General features: G+C 38.0%; 1 protein-coding gene across 1 annotated transcript in view; it reads left to right on the forward strand.

Moving 5' to 3' along the window:
- Nalcn (sodium leak channel, non-selective) overlaps positions 1-22,719 on the forward strand; it is a 317,042-nt gene that overhangs the window by 86,781 nt on the left and 207,542 nt on the right. Inside the window, exons 8-10 of the mRNA XM_032917213.1 lie at positions 8,106-8,248; positions 8,386-8,490; positions 15,277-15,363. Coding sequence (XP_032773104.1) covers positions 8,106-8,248; positions 8,386-8,490; positions 15,277-15,363 — 335 coding nt within the window. The remainder of the gene's footprint in view (positions 1-8,105; positions 8,249-8,385; positions 8,491-15,276; positions 15,364-22,719) is intronic.

Consider the following 22,719-nt stretch of genomic DNA (forward strand, 5'->3'; position numbering starts at 1 on the left):
CTTTGCCCTCTGAGAAAACATAAGAGCTTCTAATTAGTAGTGATTTAGTGTTATGTGGTAGCCAGCAAATGTCATGATTGCCCAGAAGAATCTAAGAGAACTCCAAAGCCAGCATGGGTTGGTCCAACATCATATGAATATGAAATCATGGACACGTGGAGTGTTAGCGAAGGGAACAGAACATGAGTTGTGGTAAGAGTGAGCTCATTAAGTCAGAAAATAAATCCCAAGAAGCCTCTTAGATCTAAAACGACTTCTCCTCAAAGACAAACAGAGGGGTGCCTAGAAGGATTACTCTGCGCTCCTAGGAAGCTCTCAGTCTACCTGGAAAGTGCCCAGGCACAGAAAACTGGAAGTATTTACATTGGCATATGCCTTTGACATCTCTGGGATGGTTTTAATTTAATACCCATACTTCCCTGCCAATATCAGCATCCAGCCATGTCAACACTTCTTTTCCATGTGTGAATAAAACCACTAAAGATCTCACTTCTCCTTTCTAGAGGTATTTTCTACTCATAATGGGAAAATTTAATCAGTTTCTATGTCTAAAGATATATATTCCAAGTAACAAGTGTTATTACCTATAAGATTTTTAACTTAGAAAATATATATAAACATAAATACTCATTTTTCTATATACTCTCTGATTTTACTTCAAAATTTTAGTACTGCAGGATCAGGTTTCGGGAGATTTATTGATTTCAACAGCGAGATACGGTTGTGTTATCATCTAAAATCTAAGTATAGATCAGAAACATTAGACTCATAGTTGTATTTTGTTCATAGCGTACATGAGCATAAGTGCAGGTATATGTAAAGGCCAAAAGAATATGTTGGAACTGGGGTTATAGGCAGTTGTAACTCACCATGCACCCAGTGCTGCTGGGAGGCAGAGACAGGAAGACTCAAGAGGTCACTGACCAGCTAGCCTAGCCAATCATTAAGTACCAAATTCAGGATTAAAGATTAAGGTGGAGAACAGAGCAATGTAAGCAAATTTTCAGTATCAGTATATAGCATACACACACCCTTGCAAAGATGCATAACCTCCACATAAACATACATACACAATGAATGAAACAGGCCTTATTTATACATGTTAATGTATCAAAGGGAATGAAATCCAGACCAAGCCTGACTCATCCCATCTTGAACAGGACAAGGATGTTCAAAGGTCTGGTGCCTTACTTATATTTTCTTATCTGACCACATTTACAAATTTATTTAGTCCTTGCAACTGCAGTTGAGAAAATAAAGCATGTATTTGGAGATCAGGACTGAGATTATTTATGGTTCCTTTTTTGTCTATGGGTTTCCAGAATCTTATGGAGTGATTGATACATCCATGTACAGAAGGAAGGGAATATGAAATGGTTTTCTCATTTCCAGCTAAGGAGTGTTTGCTGTAACCCCAAATTCCAAGACGCAAAGTCAATCATCTCATCTATGAAAATGATAAGAGCTAGAGGACAAAGCAAGGATAAACAAATAGAGACAGTTTAGAAAGGTTTAAGGGAGATAGATGCCCAAATGACAGGAATGTTGTCACCTTGCCCTCCCCGCCTTTCTCCCCTACAAAGATGAAATTCACCTCCCAGATGGGAAGGGAAATACAGATCAATTTCAGGGAATGTAGATTAGAAGGGTTAAAAATCAAACAGAAAAACAAGTATCTACAGTAACCCGACCTGGTGACTGAACGGTGAATCCTGGCTGGAGTTGATTCTTCAGATGCCCACGGCTTATTCACCAAGCTGGCTTCCAGCTGATTTCTGTCTGCCCAGACACTGGCTGCAGCAGGAAGTGGCATGCTTAATGTCATTGGAGGAGTGAAGAACTTTATGTGAGCATCTAAATGCTGAGAAGCTGACACATAAGCTCTAAAAATGAGGTTTCTTGGCTCCTTTATGAAATCTGAGTGCAATGGTAAAGGTAATCGTGCAGACCAAGACCCTGTATGTTTGCAATATTTACTGTGCTATTTCAAACCTACATCCTCAACTCTGAATTCCTGTATTCCCTCAGGAGACTATTTTACCATCTTGTTAGTCCATTTTCTGTCTACAAAACAAAGTGCCTGAAACTGGGTATTTATAAATAAAGGTTTATTTCGTTCCTAATTTTAAATACTTAAAGGCCATTTTTATCTTTATCTGGTTGGGTTCGGTGAAGGTGGTTTCTTCTGGATGGACTTGGTGAAGGTCCCTTTGGCAGCCACATAACATGGAGGGAAAGGTTACATGATGAGACAGGAAGTTGTTGAACTACAGGGGTCGGGATTGTTCTTTTTATGAAAACCCAGTATACTGAAAACGAACCAAGTCCCTTAAAAAGTACTTTAATTCCTTCCAGAGGCCTCAAGAGGCCTAATTAACTTGCATTGACCCTGACTTCTTAAAGATACCTCCTCTTAGTACAGTACAATGAGGATCAAGGTCCCAGCACATTAACCTTTGTGTTTGGATAGGAGTTAGTGGCAGCCCAAGACATGTTCTTTTTCTTTGATTAGTCATTATCACAATTTTGTTTGTATCATTTATTTCCTTCTGTAACACATAACTAAGAAAAACAAACAGGAATATTTTTAAAAAGCAAAACAGAACACAAAACAAATAATAAAAAAACACAGTTTCTTACCCCTTTTTCATGAAGAAGAATCAACAAAAGTTTGGTGTCAGAAGGTGGTTCAGTTAGTAGGACCACTTGCTATGAAAGCAAGAGGATCTGAGTTCAAATTCTCAGCAGCCACAAAAAGCCAAGTGTGGTCTAGCATGCCTATATCTCCAGTGTTCGATGGGCAGAGATTCCCCAAAGTTCCTTTACCAGCCAGTCTAGCCAAGTGGTGAGATTCTGGTTCAGTTAAAAACCACATATCTCAAAAGATCCAGCAGAATGATGATGAAGGAAGAAACTGGGCATCTTTATATAGACTCTGCTTGAGTGTACAATACTAAACACAAACACCATCCAAACATACCAACACACACACACACACACACACACACACACACACACACACACACACACCATATCCACCAACCCCAGAAAACGAACCCATGACAGACTAAATAATGATTATACCAAAGTCCAGTTTGATAAACAAATGAGTTTTTTTTATTGGAGTTACTAACAGGTGTGTAGGTGAAGCATTACTTGCAGGAGCACAAATCAAAAGAAGCTACATCATCAAAAGTCCACTCAACACAGAACTCTACACAACCTTATAGGCAGCTTGACAGGTCCAACATATCTAAAGATTCTTTACTTGACATCAGGGATGGTCAGAGTCACCTTCCCCAGCAGTTGTCTACTCATATAAAGCTGTTGGGGAGCTTCTAGAATCTTCCACACTCTGTTTTTTTTCTGATGTGTAAAGTTTTCTTTAGCTGCTGAGTCTCAAGAGTCTACTACTATCCTGGAGGAAATATTTCTATTTCAATTCAGAGGAATCTGCTATTCAACACACACACACACAGAGAGAGAGAGAGAGAGAGAGAGAGAGAGAGAGAGAGAGAGAGAGAGAGAGAGAGAGAAACAAACAAATGATAAATAATATATAAAAGTAAATAATTAAGAAGACAGGAAAGCAACATATACGATCCTAAAGATAATCAAAACAGGTAGGAATAAACCTATGTTCAGGGTACAAAAACATCCTGTACTCAATCCTAATGCAGAGACCCTACAGAAAGTTCCAAGGTCAGTATTCATCATCTACGTGTAGATTTGTGCTCTCCTTTTATGACAAACTCAAATTATGGGTGGAAGAGCTAAAAAAGAACAAATGGAATTAGATGATGAGCTGAACATGATTATTGTAATTTGGTTTGTTACAAAACCTTAATTTGTGCCTGAAGGATTTGGAGTACCAGAGTGTTTTTGGAACATGCTTTATTATTCTTAACAAGAGAATGCATTATATTCCCAGGTTCTATCATAGAATAGTTATTCATTTAACAAAAATGTGGCTGTTTTAACAAAAAAAGTATATTTTAATAATGAAATTTGACCAAAAAATATAATGAAGCATTATCTAAAGAAAATACTGTCTAAATACCAATGTTTTCCCATGTTTCCTCTTGAAATGGAGCATGAGTTTTGGAGATTATATTTGTACACACATAATTTAATGAAAATCAGAGAATATACTCAATTAACTGTAAGATCATTATGTTTGTTTCCAAATTATGAAGGAGATAATTACGTTAAACAATCAGCTATTTTTTGTTCAAAAAGCAAATACTGAGAAACATTTTTTATAGCTCTTAAGATCTATGTGATCAAGGGGCTAGGAAGACAATTTAGTCAATAAAGTGCATAAGTCAAAAGCACATGGACCTGTGTTTGATATCCAGTACCCGTATGAAAAGTCAACCCACAGTAGCACTGGGGAGGTAGATATAGGCAGCTCTCTAGAGTGCATTGGTCAATCATTCTGGCCTACATAGGAGACCCAGGCCAGTTAATGATTGTCTCAAAAAACTAACAAAACCCAAGGAAATAACACTGAAGCTTGACCTCTAGCCCCTATATGCATGTACACATGTATAAACACACATACATATGTATATACATACATACATACATATACACACAGACAATATGATCATTGTTTAATTTATTAACATTTCCTCAGTACTTCTTAATGCTCAGAAAAGAATAAGTTTTAACATTAGGGCAGTCATAGTGAGCTGATAGAATTTACATCTCTTCGGGAGTTCCTCCGAGTGTCACTTTAAGTTCCTTGTTGGGGAAAGTAGCTGAATCTCCTAGATAGCAGAAGAGAAGAGGAGACTGCTGAGAAGCCAAAAAGCCAGACAGACAGCAGGGCACAGCAGTGCACAGCTATAGTCTCCACCCCAAGGCCAGCCACCACTAGTCACGGAAAACAAGATCACACAGTTTGCTTATGTCCATTTTAAATTATGCTCAGTCCTTTGAAAATCTTTCCAGAAGTGTTTTCTTTCCCTGTACTTTGCAAAGCCAGGCACAGATGGGTAAGGAGGAGTGTTATACTCTTTCGCCTTTGACCCACAACCTGCTGTGACATCCTCAAAGCCATCTGACCTTGACCTGGTGGAGTTGAATGTGATGCAGGGACCAGAAACATTTCTTTAAGCAGTCACCATCGTCCTGTGGGGGCTTTTAGTGATATTTTCAGTTTTCTGTTTTACCAACACACCTGTTTTTTTTTTTTTTTAGCTGCATTATGGGCTATTACTGACTCCCGTTTCCCCTTTGTTGAATTGGGAAGCATGGAGAGAAAGCATCAAGATTACATGTTGCATACCATTTGCCCTTAATTCCAAACAGCATCTTCCCTGTAGATATACAATACAGACAAACTCAAGCAGGACAGTCCCCATTTTACCTGATAATGTACCATTGGTGAAGCTGTTAAACTTTGACAGTGGTTTAAAATGGATTTCTGCAGCCACTTTTCTGTTTCCCTTCAATAATGAGGGGGAAAATAATGGACATAAATTGTTTATACTAAAATTATCCTTTGAATTAAGTCTACATGGCAAAAACGCTGCATGTGTTCAGAACTTGAACTGGGGGTGCGGTTCCCGTTTTCTGCTTGTGTTTTGTTGCTTGTCTGAGCTACTCAGTGTTCGGTGCATGAAGGCTTCATCTTGTAAAAGTTCTTTGATGTAGTATAAACTTAGCCGTGGTCCTTTGTAAAAGAATAGACTTTGCTCAAATACAGGTACCAAATGAAAACAATCTGTTCTTATGGTCTAATTTTAAACAAGAAAAAATAGACCTTGGCATTAAAAACATACGTTTCAGGCATGGTCCGATAAGTGAGCTCAAATCTCTGGTCTTATTATGGTTTCAGATCAAGACAGATGGCCTTCATCTTCCTCTTCTCCAAAAGGTTGATAGTTGATAATATTTGCTCTTGTCACCTCTTCCCATATTCCTACCTAATAAGACAGAGTCTCCCCTGACTCAGCCAAACATGTTTTATAAACCAACTATTATGATGATGACTTACCAAGGTAAAGCCATGTGTCTTAAAACGGAGGCTTGTGTACCTCATTTCCATAATCCTATGTAGAGATGACAGAGACACTTTCATAGAAGCAAAAAAAAGAATAGCCTGGAAAAAAAGCTGGGGAGGAAAAGATATGGGCAGTCCACTGGGAGTAAATTCTAATGTTCATAGTAATACTAGAAAACAAGTGTGTGTGTGTGTGTGTGTGTGTGTGTGTGTGTGTGTGTGTGTGTGTGTGTATGATATACCATGTATATCAAAGGACAACTTTTGAGGGGCAGTTTTCTCCTTCTAGGTTGTGTTGAGTGAGGCAAGTACTTTGTTGTTTCTCTCACTGAGCATGTGTTTTGGGGTAACTGGTCCTTTAGCTTCTGGGCTATTCTGTCTCTACTTCCCATCTCACAATAGGAGTTCTGGTTTTACAGAATCCCAGTACTATATCAACCTTTTCTACACTGGTTCCTTTAGCACCCATATCAGCTGAGCCATTCCCCAGCCAACAATTAATTTTCTGTCTCAACTAGGTAAAAGAAAATTGATCTCAATGCTAATTACCCTCATTTTATTGTTATATGCTATAGATGTACATTAAAATGCTCTATATACCCCATAAACATACAAGACAATTAAATATATGTTAAAAATAAATCTAAAAATTGCACTTAAATATGGAAGCAGTACAAAAAGGCAGTTACATTCCATACAAAGACTATTCTACATAAAGTGATTTTGTAGTGAAAATTCACCAAATAGGACTCTACTTCCCTTCTCTCTGATTTTCTTCCATGCCTCTACGTCTCATTATCAGCATTTGCAGTGACTTTCCATCACACATCTGTACATTGGCTCTGAATGCTTTTGTGTTCTTCCCTCTTCCTGAAAACACAGAACACAGATGTGATGAGGCCCACCAGATTCTTCCAAGCCTTCCTAGTTTGGTCATTTAGATACATGTATCTCATAGTTGCATTGTTTCTTCTTATGAATAGAATATTCATGGTGGATATGATCATATTCCATAATAATTTAAGACCTTCATGAGGTTGAACTTACTGAGCTCATGTATCTATCAGTCTTGTGAACACATCACACTCACTTTATAAACAATGTTAAGTGCACAGCAGATTTTGTTTCCTCACAAAAGTGTTCTTGTACAAGTGTTTCTATTCTGTGTTGATGATGTTAGTGCCTGAAATGTCTTGAGAACTCATCATATATCATTGTCAAGGCTTTACAGAAATTGCCAGTTAATCCTCACAGGAAAAGGAGATGTGTGCACAGAGGTCATTCAGTTCAAAGGAATGATGCTGTCAGTTAGATATCTAGAAACTTTCTCCACAGAGACTAGGTTAATTTCATTTCTCCAAATTTTCATTCCGAATCCTCAAATATACCTCTTGATCTCAATATGTTTTAGTCTCTGTAAAGCATCTCGGTGTGTCAACAGAACAAAACATGCCTTTTATTTTCCTGTTCAGTACCTCACGTTCTCTTAAACCAGGTGTTCTATAGATAGCCAGGTATGTTAAGCTTCATTGTTATTACCAGGAGTGTGTTCAATGAGATGCTGGTTCCTAATGCTGCAAGGCACTATGGGATAATTTACATTCCCTACACCTAAGAATCATAAAACTTGAGGAGAGTTGCATCAAGTTAATTACTGGAGCCTGGTCATTAAGTCCCCCAGTAAGAGAATCACTTCTCAGACTTAACTCCATTCTGGTTAAAGGTATGGCAGATGTCTCTAGTATCTACAAAGTACCAAGCCCATACTGAGCATCTATGCCACACAATTTTCATAGTATTTCTCTTCTCATTCCAACATTTGTTTAATTTTCCCTGTACTAAATGCCTTAAATATAAACTAAATTATACTATAAATAATATAAAAATGTTTTATTGTTTGTAATACTGAAATCACCCTTGCTGGAAGTCAGACACAACTTTATCAATATCCTAAGAACAGCAAAATTCTGCACATAGTTTTAACCCCTTTTAGAGAAGCTTCTACTATAGACACAATGGGCGTGAATAACTATTGATTATCTGAGAAATGTTTTATTTCAAAAGCCAATGATGATCTGTTTTCCTGTCTTGACAGGCACGAGTATATTCACAGTCTATGAGGCTTCGTCTCAGGAAGGCTGGGTATTCCTCATGTACAGAGCAATCGACAGTTTCCCCCGTTGGCGTTCCTACTTCTACTTCATCACGCTGATTTTCTTCCTTGCCTGGCTTGTCAAGGTACTAGAAACGCTGTGCTCAGAGCGTACCTCATTTGTGATGTTCAGCAGGTGTTTTCGGTTTGGTTTTGGTTTTATTGATCACTAGGCTTCTGCATCTCCAGTGTTTGGTAAACGTGGTTTGTCATTTCCTTTCAGAATGTGTTCATTGCTGTCATCATTGAGACATTTGCAGAAATCAGAGTACAATTCCAACAAATGTGGGGAACTCGGAGCAGCACAACTTCCACTGCCACCACGCAGGTATAGTTTCAGTGGGGTGACCACAATCCATTCGGCCTCAGGCACACCCCATCCTCAGAGCAGTGACCCCTCCCCCATCCCAGGGAATGGTGCTGGAGTGTGATGGTGCAATATGGCACAGTGGGAGAGTGGTTTGAAAACACAGGTGAAAAGGCCCAAAACCAGGAGAGTTATCCCACACTCTTGTTGAGGTATAGTGAAAGCCATTTAGTTGCTTAAAAGTACAGTGAGTGGCTTCAATAAAAACTAAAATTGCCAACTACGCTTGTGGGCGTTTGGATTCTGAGACCACAAGTCCTCAAAGGCTTCCCGAGTAAATCTAACAATTGAAATTCTCCATTTTCTATGAGCTTTTATTAGTGTAACCTCAAGCCTATACAGCGGCCTTTATAAAGAGGATTAGAAGTGTCAGTGTTGAAAATGCATTTTATTCAGAACAAATCAATCAAGGCACAAGCAAATATAGAGAAGGCTCCTCAGTCCTCACTGTATTACTGTGGTTCTTGAAAAGTCATAATATATTCAGTATGGTTTCCTTCTCCTAAGAAATTAGAGATTAGAAACATACAAAAGCCACCTAGCATTTGACTCTATGAGGCATTCTGATATTCTATTATTTACTTTCTTATTTTTGTTTGCACATTTTGATCCTTAGAAACAGGAAGAGCAGGCTCACATATCTTCTAGAATGTACAGAAGGAGAGAAAAAGAAGCATTAGAATTAAGGAGGAAACAATTTAATGCTTTATAACAATTGTTTTGAGATTAAATGGTGAAAAATAAAATTAGTCCATAAGTGCATTTATAGATCTATTGGTTTAAAGGTTTCTATGGAAAGATCAAAATGAAATTTAGCAATCCCATGTTCAAGTGTCATTAAACATAGAAGACTGACATTTATGATGGCATAGATATCAAAATTACTGCTCCTTTGTTACAAACCAAATCATGTCAAAATGTTTCAAACATCCATGAAAAGAAATTAAGTATGTTACATGGGTTACATCTATGTAGATACCACATTGTGGTATGTTCAAGGAATCAGCCAAGAAGCTCTTATTCCTTGTCTGGCCTTTGTTAGCTGATTGTGAGGTGTAACAAAGTTTCAGGTCCTTCCTAAGGTGACAGCCTCTTGGCAGGCATGTTTTCTGTGACACCGAGATGTAAATGGAACATAAAACTGTGAATGCAGCTCTTACAAGCAGCGCTCCCAGGGGATGACCTAAAATGTCCCTAAAGCCGTGTTTTGCTTGTTAAGTAACTCTGACAGATAAAATCACAGCTGGAAAGGTAGAGAACCAAACCAGCTAGCAGTTATAATAGAAGACGACGAAATGTGAAATTTCTGAGCCAAGTCGCACAAAATTATTTTGATGCAAAATTGCACTTAGTGTGGGGGCATAAGTCGGGATTTCAAGAGGGAATGCGCCTGGATGTTCAGCAGAGGTAATCACACAGAGAACTGTGAAAAACCTTCATTAAGAAAAATGCTATGGCTGAGGACCCGGTTGCTAAGCAACCTAAGCTCCTGCAGGCTTCCTCTGGTAAAACACCACTTAGGCAGCCTAGCAACTGGCTTCAGGCTCCGCCTACCCCTCAGTCACCACTTGCAAGGGGTCCCTGAAGCTTTTGTGTGTACAGAAGTGCGACAGAATATTTGCCGTGATTGTTCTATTTGTAAAATCTAACCAAACTCAGAGCCCGGACTTCTCTTTCATTGGTTTAAAGCACTAAATCACGAAGTGTCTAATTCTGACAAAATAGGCTCCAAATTGATAAAATCATGTTGATTACTGTACTCTACACAGCTTTTTGGACATGAACTAATTTCTTCCCTTTATTTATTATGTAGGAAATTCATGTTCAACGTGTTCTCACCAAAGACTTAAAGAGTACTGGGAATATTGGGCTTAACAATGTCTCTAATTATGTGAACTTCCTTTGAAAACCACATGGGTGGAAATGTACACATGAAGACACACTCTCACACGACACATGTACATCCTGAGGATAGAGTGGACCTTTAGACATAGGCACCTCTCTAAGAATTGGCACCTCTCTAAGTATTTCAGATGCAAAATAGGATCCATGGTAATTTTTTTCTAAATATCAAAGCAATATTTTTATTTGAATGGTCACTAACAAATGTCTCTGAACAACCACAAAGATACAAATTAATGAAATACTGCTTGCAAAACTTTTGTATAGAGAATGCTATGGTGTGTAAAAGAAAAATGAATGCAAACTAGAACTGATCCTTTCAGACTCCTAATCATGGACCTGACTGAGATTTGCTGGGGTCAGTGACTCCATCCTGTGTAGTTCTTGGTGTGGTTCATCTTGTCACAGACTCAGACATGGACTGGTGTATAGGTAAAGAGCTTCACATTCCTGTTGCAAAATATACTTAGCATTCATCCACAAATAGGATCTCATGTCACCATATTTAGGGGTGTAGCCCCAATGCTGGATGTTAGTATGTGCAGCCATAAGGTAAGAAAGCTTGAAACACAGCAATTCCTTCATCCAGACCTTCAGGTCCTTCACTGAACAGTTCACTTTAGAGACCCGCCATCTCTTCACCCAGACTGAAGAATGCTAGAGATAAGCTAACACCACTTTGTCCAGAACAAAGATGGAAGGCACATCAAAGCGAAAGGCCACTCTGACCACTTTTGTACTCTGCATACCTAAATTTTATAAATTTTACAGTGGTTGTGTTGTGACACACAAGCACTATCCTGTGTCATGAGATCAGTATTCCTAAGACTGTCATCTGTGACTGAGCACTCTTGCTGACAGATGCTATCTGAATTATTATCCTCTGGCTAAGCCAGAAGATGGATGAGGGTAGAGTTGATGCAATTACATGGGTGACTTTAAGTTGTTCCTTCTTCGCCTTCCTGTCAACATCCTCAGAATTTGCCTAAATCACCCTCTGAAAGAATGTGTGATGCTCAGTAAGAAAAGCAGAGTGTAAATGAAAATCATGTGAGCAAAAATTGAAAGAATTGATTCACCCAAAAGAAAAAGTACACAATGTATATAACCCAATGCTCAACTGGAGGATAAAAATTACTTAGTGTTCCCAAAGCCAGCAGTTTCCACATGAATAGATACCACTCAGGTGTGTGAGTTAACAGATACAGCTCAGAGAAAGGATGTCCCAGAATGGTGCAGGAGTGAGTTCCATGTGTGTGTGTGTGTGTGTGTGTGTGTGTGTGTACAAGCAAATTCACACCTTAAGTTTGGTAATTTTAACTCACTTTTTCAAGGTAACCTGATGATTAGGATGATACTTAACTGTTTTGTAAACCAAGCTGCCCCCTGCCCCAAATACAAATTTTCAAATGAACAAGCCTGAACTAATTCACAGGGCTGAAATCCTCATGCTTTCCCAAATGTTTGTGCTAAGAGAGAAATGTTCATGGGTGTCCATTATATTAAATGTCCTTCCCACTAATTGACACCATCTTCTTGCAGTGCTAAAATATATCAACAGTGACACAGAGCATAGTATAGTGACTTTTACAACCTGACTTACTTATTTATCAGAGGAAACCTAGAAAGCAGTCATTATTATTGTTTCCTCATTGCAAATTTTAAAAGATGACAAAGATGGTCAATTTAATTATTTTGCCAGATTGTAGGTAACATGAGCTTCCTTCAGATTGCCCTGCCTTCATTTTTACTCACTGTAAGATCCTCCCTCCTTCTGTTTTAGCCATTGCAGGCCACTGTCAATATGTTCTCTCTGTTCTAGCCCCATGCCAAGGTCTCTGTTCTTAAGAAAACAGCACCTACTGCTGGCCAACAAGGTCCTTCTCAGATATCATTCTAAGAAGTGTATTTAGACCATCTCTTTTAGAAGACAGTCAAGCAATATCGACCAAAGGCTTTAAAGCATGCATAAATAATATTTGAACAAGAACATCCACTTCCATGAATTTTTCCTTAGATTGTTGGGCAATAATTAGGAATTATATTTAAGGAAGCTTTGGAAGGTATAGAAAAATCAAAGAGAATTGGGAATGACTTTGGCACTGTTATTGATTATTCAGTACTAAGTTGGAATAAATTGAAAATTCTTAAATAATACTTGAATAATATTGACATGAAAATCTGTGGACAATCTACCAGTACAAAAAAAATCTCATGTCAGGTATGCACATGTGCGCATCTCTATGTGTGTTTGTGTGTACATTTATGTGTGTGGGTCTATGCATGTATGCACACATGTGTGTTAAATTTAGGGAAGTTAAATGCCAATAATGACTATCTTTTCGGATATTAGTTAATTTTTTCACATCTCATCCATATTTCTAGATGTTTAATAATAAACATTTTAACAATATAATAAGTAGATAAATATCACATGATTAAAATACAGGGGCCACTGAACATTTTTACTAAAACCACCTGGTTTGGATTCCACAATGTAGGCTAAATGCTCAATATATATAGCTTAGGTAACTTAGATTTGTGCCCTTTAAGGGTAAGGTTGAATGGGGTCACTTGGGTTTGAATCACTAGTCCAGGTTGCTGATAAGTCAGTCCCTACCCACCTACCCACCATCACCTTTTCATTCTACTTTACAGTCTCCCTACCCATAGTTACATTGTAGACTACAATGCTTCTTCTATCTATAACTCTTACATTTATACAAGCCAGCACACACGCACACACACACACACACACACACACACACACACACACACACACACACACACAAAGTACAGGAAGAACAAGAAGGCCCTACTTAGATCCTGCGAGCTAGTGTCTAGTCACCCTGTCATTGTGAGCTTCCAGGAAAGGGTAGCAACTGGTTCTTTTGTTGGAGGCTTAGTGACCTCACAAAAATGTCCTGACATTGAAAGACAAAGAATGACCACAGTCATACCCATTGTCCTCCCAAGGGACCTTATCCCTTGGGGTTCTTGTCTCTGTTAGGTAGCCTGGTTTCAATCTCAAAGATCTAGTCATCATATTAACCAATCTAAATAATGTATGATTTGGGATCTAAAGAAAGTAGGACACGTTTGCATTTCTGACTTTATTTAATACACAGGGGTGACCTTCAGAGAACTCTTTTGCTGACAATTAAATTGATTCATTTGATTTGGGTCTGCTGCAAAATATAATTTAACAGAGAAAATTAGTTTGCCACCAATGAAAGGAAATATTAGCCCCAGGGGTGCTTTGTGCCTTGACAAGACAGGGTAGGAAGCATCATCAGAGTGTTCTTAGCCAATGACTGACAGCATAGGTTTTGACAGTTGCCCTTAAAAGAAGAATCCCAAAATCATGACAGGGCCTTTAAAGGTCACTTTAACTAGTTTGTTATTCCAGCAATGTCTATATCTCACAGTGAGCCCATCCACGGTGGCTGTGCTTGTTTCTAACACCAAGAATAGCTCTTAAATTTTATTCTTAGGAGAAAGTAAGTTCTATAAATAGACAGCTGGGAAGGAATGTTTGCAACAACGTCTTTGGTCGAAGAATCTCTGTGTAAATGTGCACCTCAATTGTTTCATCTATACATACGGCCTGTAAGGTTAGGCATCATTTATTTTCCATTGTCTCAATCATATTACAGAGAATATTTTTCTTCCTGAAAATGATCTATAATTTCTCTGGCTAGAGTTTAAAAGTATAATAATAGAGCCTATGTAATGGCTCATGTGCCATTAATAGGGAATCCAATAATGATTCCCTGTTACAACAGGGAATAGGACTAACATAAAGTCACAGGTAATGGCAACAATACAAATGTTTATGTACACAATAAAGAAATGTTGGTCAGAAACAAGGCAGTAAATTATTATGGTCGATGCCTTTATTTTTAAAAACTTAAATTCTACTTTAATCTCATTAAAACCAACACACACACACACATACACACACACACACACACACACACACACACACACACACACACACACACACACACACACCCCACATGATTCCTGAGGAACAGGATAAGTGGGAAATATCTCCCAACTGGATATGATATTGACGGATGAGAAGTTAAGTGGTAGTGGACTATTCCATAAGGTTATCTCACAGACATCTGAGTGAGTAGGTTTCAGATTGGCCAATAACATCTTGAATTTTATCTCATCTAAGACTTCTAAGGCAATATAAATTAGATGTTCCCTTTGAAAATACATTCATTAAGTTTCTGATGAACAAATTAATTGTGACCTAGTTAAGATAATTGCATAAAGTCAGTTAAGTACCCTCTCAGTCTTGTACCATTGAAATACCGCCAGTATCATCCCCCCATGTTGAAGGTGAACCCCTGAACCCCTGATATTATTTGACATGGGAATGTTTCTAGTTCACACACTGAAAAATACCAACTGATATTTTTAAAAATTTTATACATACTCAACAGAGAGACGTAATGCTTAAGAATTCTAAATACATTTCCTTGCAGAGATAAAAATAATAATGAGCAAAATTAACTAAGAGAGGTGAGTGCTTTTCCTGTACAGACGAGTATCTAAAAGATGCAAAATCTATATAAGGCAGAAATTGCATGACAAACACAACGAGTTCTCAATAAATGCCAGCTATTACCATTGCTCATGAGAGTATTATTCACTTGTTTTTCATTTCAGCATTAAAATGAATGTCTCTGAGATGATTCATAATCCAAATATATACTTCTTTAATAAGACAGATTTTCAGTAATATTGAAACACATAGAAAGCTACAGATAGAACTAGAGTCCTCATTGTTCCACATTCAACGTCTCTGACTCATCTCTGTCTGTCTTAAAGATGTTCCATGAAGATGCTGCCGGTGGCTGGCAGCTGGTAGCTGTGGATGTCAACAAGCCCCAGGGACGTGCCCCAGCCTGCCTACAGGTACAGCATAATGCCATTTTTAAAAATCATCCAGTATGAATCTTTGACTTTAGTTTTATAGGAAGAAATTCATAGGCTCCACGCTCCAGACTTGTCCAGATTTATTGAGAAGTTAGGGACACGTTTTATTCTTCTTGTATTAAGGACCTTGTTAGTATTCATTTTTATATATAGTAAGTTTCCTACTTTATTTTCTGCTGCTGACCAAAAGAAATTTGGGCAGGAAAGTGTTTATCTGGCTTACATTTCAAGGTCACATTCTATAGAGATATGTCAAAGCAGGAAGTTGGCGGCAAGAACCACAAGAAAATGCAGCTTATTGCTTTGCTGCCTAGGTCTTGTTCAATATGTTTGCTTAAATCATCCAAGACCACCTACCCTGAGGTGGCACCATCTACAGTGGGCTGTGTCGATTCCACAACAATTATCAACCAAGAAAATGAGACCAAAAGTCTGTCTATTGGCCAATCTGATGGAAGGATTTCTCAGGTGAGGTTCCTTCTTCCAAAATGACCCTAGCTTGTGTCAAGTTGATAAAAACTAGCTATCAAGTAGAGATTTGACAAACTTCATGAATGGAGGCACACAAGTGATAGCATTTCAACAGTATCAAATCAATGAACAGTTTTGTTGCTGTGTTTGTCCTTGTGAAAATATTTTCTAAGAGACCTGAATTATTTAGGGTTGTGTAATACCTCTGTTTATGTCTGGGAAGAAGATGCATTCACACAAGATCTGTTGTTCTACATATTCAATCTCTAGCGCAAGATGATGTCGAGGTGTTTTCTTAATAAAGAACTCCAAAAGTAAGCATGGGCCAGTAGATGGCAGGGCACCTGAGGGTCCACATGACACACAAGTGGTTAGAAGACAGGACCCGGGGTCCCTACTTATGAAACTTTTAGACTCACTCAGGTTTCTTTGCCTTTTATGGAGGGTCTTCAGATGTATACCTGTCTTGAATGTTTACAATTCATATTTAAGAAATTATTTTTCTTTTCTGTTATAAAGTATGCAAACATTTTCTCCGGTTCTGTAGGCTGCCTCTTCATTTTGTTGTGTGCATTTACTTGCTTCTACCATTTAAATAATGATAATTATTTAATTTAATTATTCCCAGATTATCAATGGGAACATTAAATATTATCTTGTGGTTTTTCTTATGAGCTGTTTTGATTGTGCCAGCATCGTCAATAATCAACTATAGTAGCTACTTCTACCACCACCATCACCATTGTTGACCGTAGTTCCATGATTTAACAAATTGAAAAATATTCAACGGTCAAAGACTTGTTACGAAAGTAAGCAAACAGAGTACCAAATAACAGATGCAAAAGACTGAAAAACCATTAATTACATGCTTGTTAATTGATGCATTAGGGTTGAGTTCTGAGCCAAGTAGTGATGGTACACACGATGGATCTTAGCACTTGGGAGGCAGAGACGGTGGCGTCTCTGATTTCGAGGCCACAGAGTGCATTCTACCGGAGCCACACAAAGAAACCTTATCTCGAAAAACCAAAGAGTTAAAGTCTATAATTAGGGAACAAGTTACTCTCCTCTCTTGAGAATGGAAAGGATGAGTAGGAACAGAAAGCATGAGTAAAATATGAGCAAGATTTAGCACTGTGACACTGGTGTAGTGAGATGGAAGTTGGGCCAGAGGTGCATAGATGTGAGGGCATTAACCACAGATCATTAACATAGCTTTGCAAAAGTCAGGTAAAAATAGGAAATGAATAACAGGCAATTTAGTCACCAATTGGTTGTCCCTAAATTGAGCTTCCTAGAAGGACCTAGTATTCATGAGAGGTAGGTATTAAAACTGGGGAGGAAAAGAGGCAAATATAGTTAGAAAATACGTTTCTATATTTTTCACAAATTCGCAGCCAATAATTAAAAGAAAATAAGTAAAGGGCACACGCTACCACACATTCACCGTGGTAAATGTTATCGAAAACTGGGAGCCCTCTAACCTGAAGTACCCCCTCACTCAATAGCCTACAATGACCTCAATACCAAGGCACATTCCACCTCTTTTTACTTTTAAATGTAGTTGTGCTCTCAGTACTAAGAATTAATATTCAGAAAAATATTTTTTTAAAAAAAAATGGAGTTACCTTTACAACATGTTTTTCCTCATTCCTCCCCCTGGAGATCAACATTGACTGGACCCTCTGCAGCCACCTGTATTTGAGCTCTTATTATTTGGAGTCAACGCTGGGTGGATTTTCCCCAACCTTATGCATTTGATCTCTTCTTTCTTAAATTTATTTGTATGTTTGTCCGTTTTTACATCCCAATAGCTGCCCGCCTCCCAGTTTCTCCCTCACAGCGTCCCACCGCAGCGTCCTTCTTCCTCTTTCCCTCTAAAAGGGTGCCTCCCTCCCACCCGGCACCAAACCTTGGCACATCAAGTCTCTACAGGTTAAGCACATCTTCTCCCACTGAGGCCAAACAAGGCAATCCAGTTAGAGAAACAGGATCCACAGAGAGACAATCGAGTCAATGACAGTTGTCCCCACTCCAGTTGTTAGAGGACTCGATATGTGTAGGAATCCTATGTCCAGCCCATGTATGCTCTTTAGTTGGTAGTTCAGCATCTGGGAACCTCCATGGGTCCAGGATAATTGACTTTGTAGGTCTTCCTGTGGAGTCCCTATCTCCTCCAGGTCCCTGAGTCTTTCTCCCAACTCTATCACAAGACTCCCCAAGCTCCCTCTAATGTTTGCCTGTGGGTCTCTGAATCTGTTTTGGTCAGCTGCTGGTTGAGCCTTTCAGAGGCCAGATATGCTAGGCTCTTGTCTGCAAGCAATAGCAAAGTATCATAAATAGTGTCACAGATTGGTGCTTGCCCATAGAATGGGTCTCAAGTTGGACTGGTTATCGGTTGACCACACCCTCAGCCTTGGCTCCATCTTTGTCCATACATTTCTTGTAGGTAGGAAGTTTTATGCTGAAAGTTTTGTGGGTGGGTTGGTGTCCTTATCCCTCCAATGGGAGTCCTTGAGAGTCTTGCCTGACTACAAGAGGTGGCCTCTTCAGGTTCTATATCCCCCTGCTATGCATCTCAGGCTAACTTCACCAGCATTGACTCCTGGGAGCCTCTGCCATTCTGGGTCTCTGGCATCTCCTAGATTCTCCACCCCCACCCCTTGCAGCTACAGATTTCCATTGATTCTCTTGGCCCTCTAGTCCTCTTGCCTATCTCTTCCCACAACTGATCCTGATCACTCAATAATTGTAGATCAACACTGGGTAGGTTCTCACGCCTCCTGCTTTTGACCTCTTATTATTTACACATCTGTCTCTCACAGCATCTCTCCCTCTTCGCACAATATTTCTCACTCACTATTCACCAGAGCCCAGCTCAATACCCCTTCTGTAAAGAATTCCTTTTTGTTTAAATATAGTAAGTTAGAAACCTCCATTACTTGTCTCCATGTCATTCTATACTTTTTTCTTGTTGTTGTAGTAGTAGTAGTTGTTGTTGTTGTCTGCTATAACTTTGATAAAAGAAAACTCAGATGTAGTCTGGAGTGTCTAGATTAAAAGCAAGCCCAGGTTTCTAGATCTTGCTGCATTATAGGAGTTTCAGAATGTGATCAGGCATGGAAATATGTCAAACTTTGGACTTTATTAAAAGAAAATGTTCTGACTGGAGAGATGACTCAGCGGTTAAGAACACTAACTGCCCTTCCAGATGTCCTGAGTTCAATTCCCAGCAACCACATGGTGGCTTTCAACCATCTGTAATGAGATCTGATGCCCCCTTCTGGTGTGTCTGAAGACAGCTACAGTGTGCTCACATAAAATAAATAAATAAATCTTAAAAAAAAGAAAGAAAGAAAGAAAGAAGAAGAAGAAAGAAAGAAAATGTTCTATTTTAAATACAAAAGCCAGGAGGCCCTAGATTTAAAAGGGAACTCTGCCACCTTTAGGATGTTATTGGTTACTCATTTTTTTCTAGTTTATTTCAACAACTTCGAAATTACAATCTCAGGTTAAAATTAGTCATTCAAGCATTTCACTCAAACTTGACCATTCCGGCAGACTTGGTCTGGGTTCCTTTTAACTATGGCAATCCTACTACATTACTTGTAAATGCAATCATGGTATTTTGCATATGGAAGAGGGTGAAGGAATTCTGAGAGAACGTCATGTCCTATCAGAGCTCTGTCTTCATGCTTCAGAGGAGACCTGCCCACAAAAACCATACAAAGTTATCTAAAGTCGAGCTGCTTTCAGGAAGTATTTTCTTAACATTTGATGCCAATGCACTGCTTGTTTTAGATCATAATGGCATGAGCATAAAAGGAAAAGTCTTTTACCGGAGTGCTTGTTATTGCCATAATTGGTTCAATTTCTAGTTCCTGGAAGTGAGACTCGTGAAAACAAATAAAATAGGATTTCAGGAGAAGCCACACTTTTAGACCTTCAAATGCTTCCTGCTTCTCCATTCACGTTCTCTCATTTACGTAACATGGAAATAGATATTACCGTGTAGGACATCGTTTTTGTAGTGATTGTGGTTAGTGCACCCTTTAATGTTATGGAGTTTTCCCCCTTGCTGAAGAAACAAATGCAAAATAACTAACATTAATCAGTACAGAGTCTCTGCTTTGCCTTGGTTTCCCAATTCTTGATTTTTATCTCCACAGGCTAGAACTAAAAGTGTTGATAACCACAGGCCCATACATTTGTCCTTTAAAGCATTAAAAGGCATTTCTCTCTGCCTCAATGGTAAGAGAATAAATAAATCTACAGCCAGCTGGGTAGGTTTCTCAAACATACTCAAGAACTTAAAAGAAGAAGTTCCGTGTGCACTCTGTTCTTGCAGAACACACTGAGAAATGTACCCGTTCTTCATACAAGCAAAGGCTGCCATCCAAGTGTTAATATTATCCTGAGATGGATTTTTCACATTATATATGTCTTGTTGGCCCTTGTTTGGAAAACTCATGAAAATACATAAGAATAATGTTATTTTAGATTGCAGAAATCATATAATAGCAAGTAATTCATAAGTTAAAAAAGATTACAAAATAGCCCATCTATACTTTGTATTTTCAGAATTTTATATGTATAACTAAGCATAAATAGAGACTGGCTCAAACCTTCTAAAAGTTGGGGATATTAAAATAATAGCTTTCCTCTTTTGTGTTAATTCCTCTAAATTTGCTAAATTTCTGCATTTATATTATATTTTCACTGCATTTCAGATTTCTGTGTTCTTGTCTGGCTTTTTGTGATCTTTTCCACCAACTATAAATAATTGGACAATTTAGAAATATTAATTCATGTGCCTTAATCTTCTCTACCTTATATTAAATGATAAAACTCTATTGGTCTCCCTACCTTCTCTTTATATTTATTGGTTTTAGAATTGTTCTGATTAATTATGATGTGCTGGAATCCAATTCTTACACTGAATAATAGACTCTCTATGGTGTTATTAGTGGAGGAAAACTAGCCATCTCTGGTCTGCAGTTAGAAAATATGTAAATTGATTTACCATTATGAGACTTAAATTATACTCATAATCACAGACATAATAAGTATAATGGGACTCATATTCAGGCATGCTGAGAAAAGATTTAGTTTTATGTCCTTGGCATAGTCTTTTCTGTTTTATAGTAAATGAAAATAAATTTGCTTGTCCATTAAATTATAAAGTCCTAAACTCAGAACAGGAGGATGGGCAGAACAGTATTATTGGCCTGATTAAATATTCTTAAGTTCTCTAATATAACTGTTAACATTTTTAAACAATGTAATGTTGATTGTGTTCATTTTGAAAGGAAAGTACTCTTATTGATCAAATTAATGATTTCAGGTCTGTTTCATATGTAAAATTTAGTAACATATCTTGTTCTAGTATATACACTCAGTTCCTGAAAAATTCACTTTTACATTAATAATAAATAAATGAAAGTCCTGCAACCCATGAGGCACCTCCGCTGTCCAGCCTAAAATGGCTTCTCTTTCTGTCTTCCCTTCCTTGGCACTAGTCTCCAGCTAGTCTCCCTCCCAGGAAGGCGGCTGAAGAAAAGAGAGCAGTCTAAGGGTGTGGGTAAACCAATGCTCACAACTGGGCTCTCCTCTTTGTGTTATCGCTGATTCTAATGCTCATCTCCCATTCCTACCTTATAATCTGAGAAAATTGTATGAACACTTGTGTTTCAGTTGAGAATTGTTTTGTTGCAAAACAAACCTATTGCAGGTCTAGTCTGGCATTTCCGGTCACTGTGCATTCTATAACTTTCTCTTCTTCCGAACCACATAATTTCCTTTTCTGTTTCTAAGTACCTGTCTTACCCAATCCCTACAGCTTCATTTGGTTCTTGCGCATTACCCACAGTGTATGACTATGACTCTGGGCCTGGTGACCTCCCACACAAGTTCTCAGAAGAAAAATCACCAGAAAACTTTCAAAACAAAAGTTAACTGAGAGGAAATGTAATTTCAGAATAGGTCACAGAATAGGTCAATGTGAGAGACATTGAGTTCAAGAATTTAGTCATGGAAATTGAAGTAGACACAGCTGCTACATTTAAACAAACTACAATTACAATCACCTTTTAGTGTCCATAGGACAGCCCGTGGATACTGATTTTCAAGTCTGTAGATGTTCAAATACTTTATAATATCCTGAATGTCTCTGGTGTCTATTGTAATGTTTCCCTGTTAATTTCTGATTCTGTTAATTTGGGTCCTATTTCTTTTTGTTACTTGTGTCAAATCTGTCTATCTTCTTAAGGTTCCTTTTTTATCTTCTCAAAGAACCAGCTTTTAGATTCATTTATTCTTTGTTTTTCTTTTTTCTATTTTATTAATTCCTGGTTTGATTTTTATTATTTCTTGCCAGCTACTTGGTTTGATTTACTTTTGATTTTGTTTTGTTTTTGTTTGTTTGATTCTCAAATATTTAAGGTAGATCATTAAATTATTTGCTTGTGTTTATTTTTAATGTAGGCACTTGGAGCTATAAATTCCCCACGTAGGACTGATTTTAATGTATCTTAGGGATTTCAGTGTGTTATGTTTTCATTTTCATTAATTCCAGAAATTTTTTATTTCTTTCTTGATTTCTTTTTTGATCCATCTATCACTAATCGATTTTAATATTCCTAAATTTATGTACTTGGTAGAGATGTGGTTGTTGTCAATTCTATTTTATCGCATTATGGTGAGGTAAGATAGATGCAGTTATTTCAATCTTTCTGACTTTGTTAATATTTGCATTCTGTCTCTAGATGTGGTCTATTTTTAACAAACTTCCATAGATCGCTGAGAAGCATGTATATCCTTTGTGTTTGGAAAGAATATTCTGTAGATATCTGTTGTCTATTTGAT

This window comes from Rattus rattus, chromosome 12, assembly GCF_011064425.1.
Source record: "Rattus rattus isolate New Zealand chromosome 12, Rrattus_CSIRO_v1, whole genome shotgun sequence".
NCBI lineage: Eukaryota > Metazoa > Chordata > Mammalia > Rodentia > Muridae > Rattus > Rattus rattus.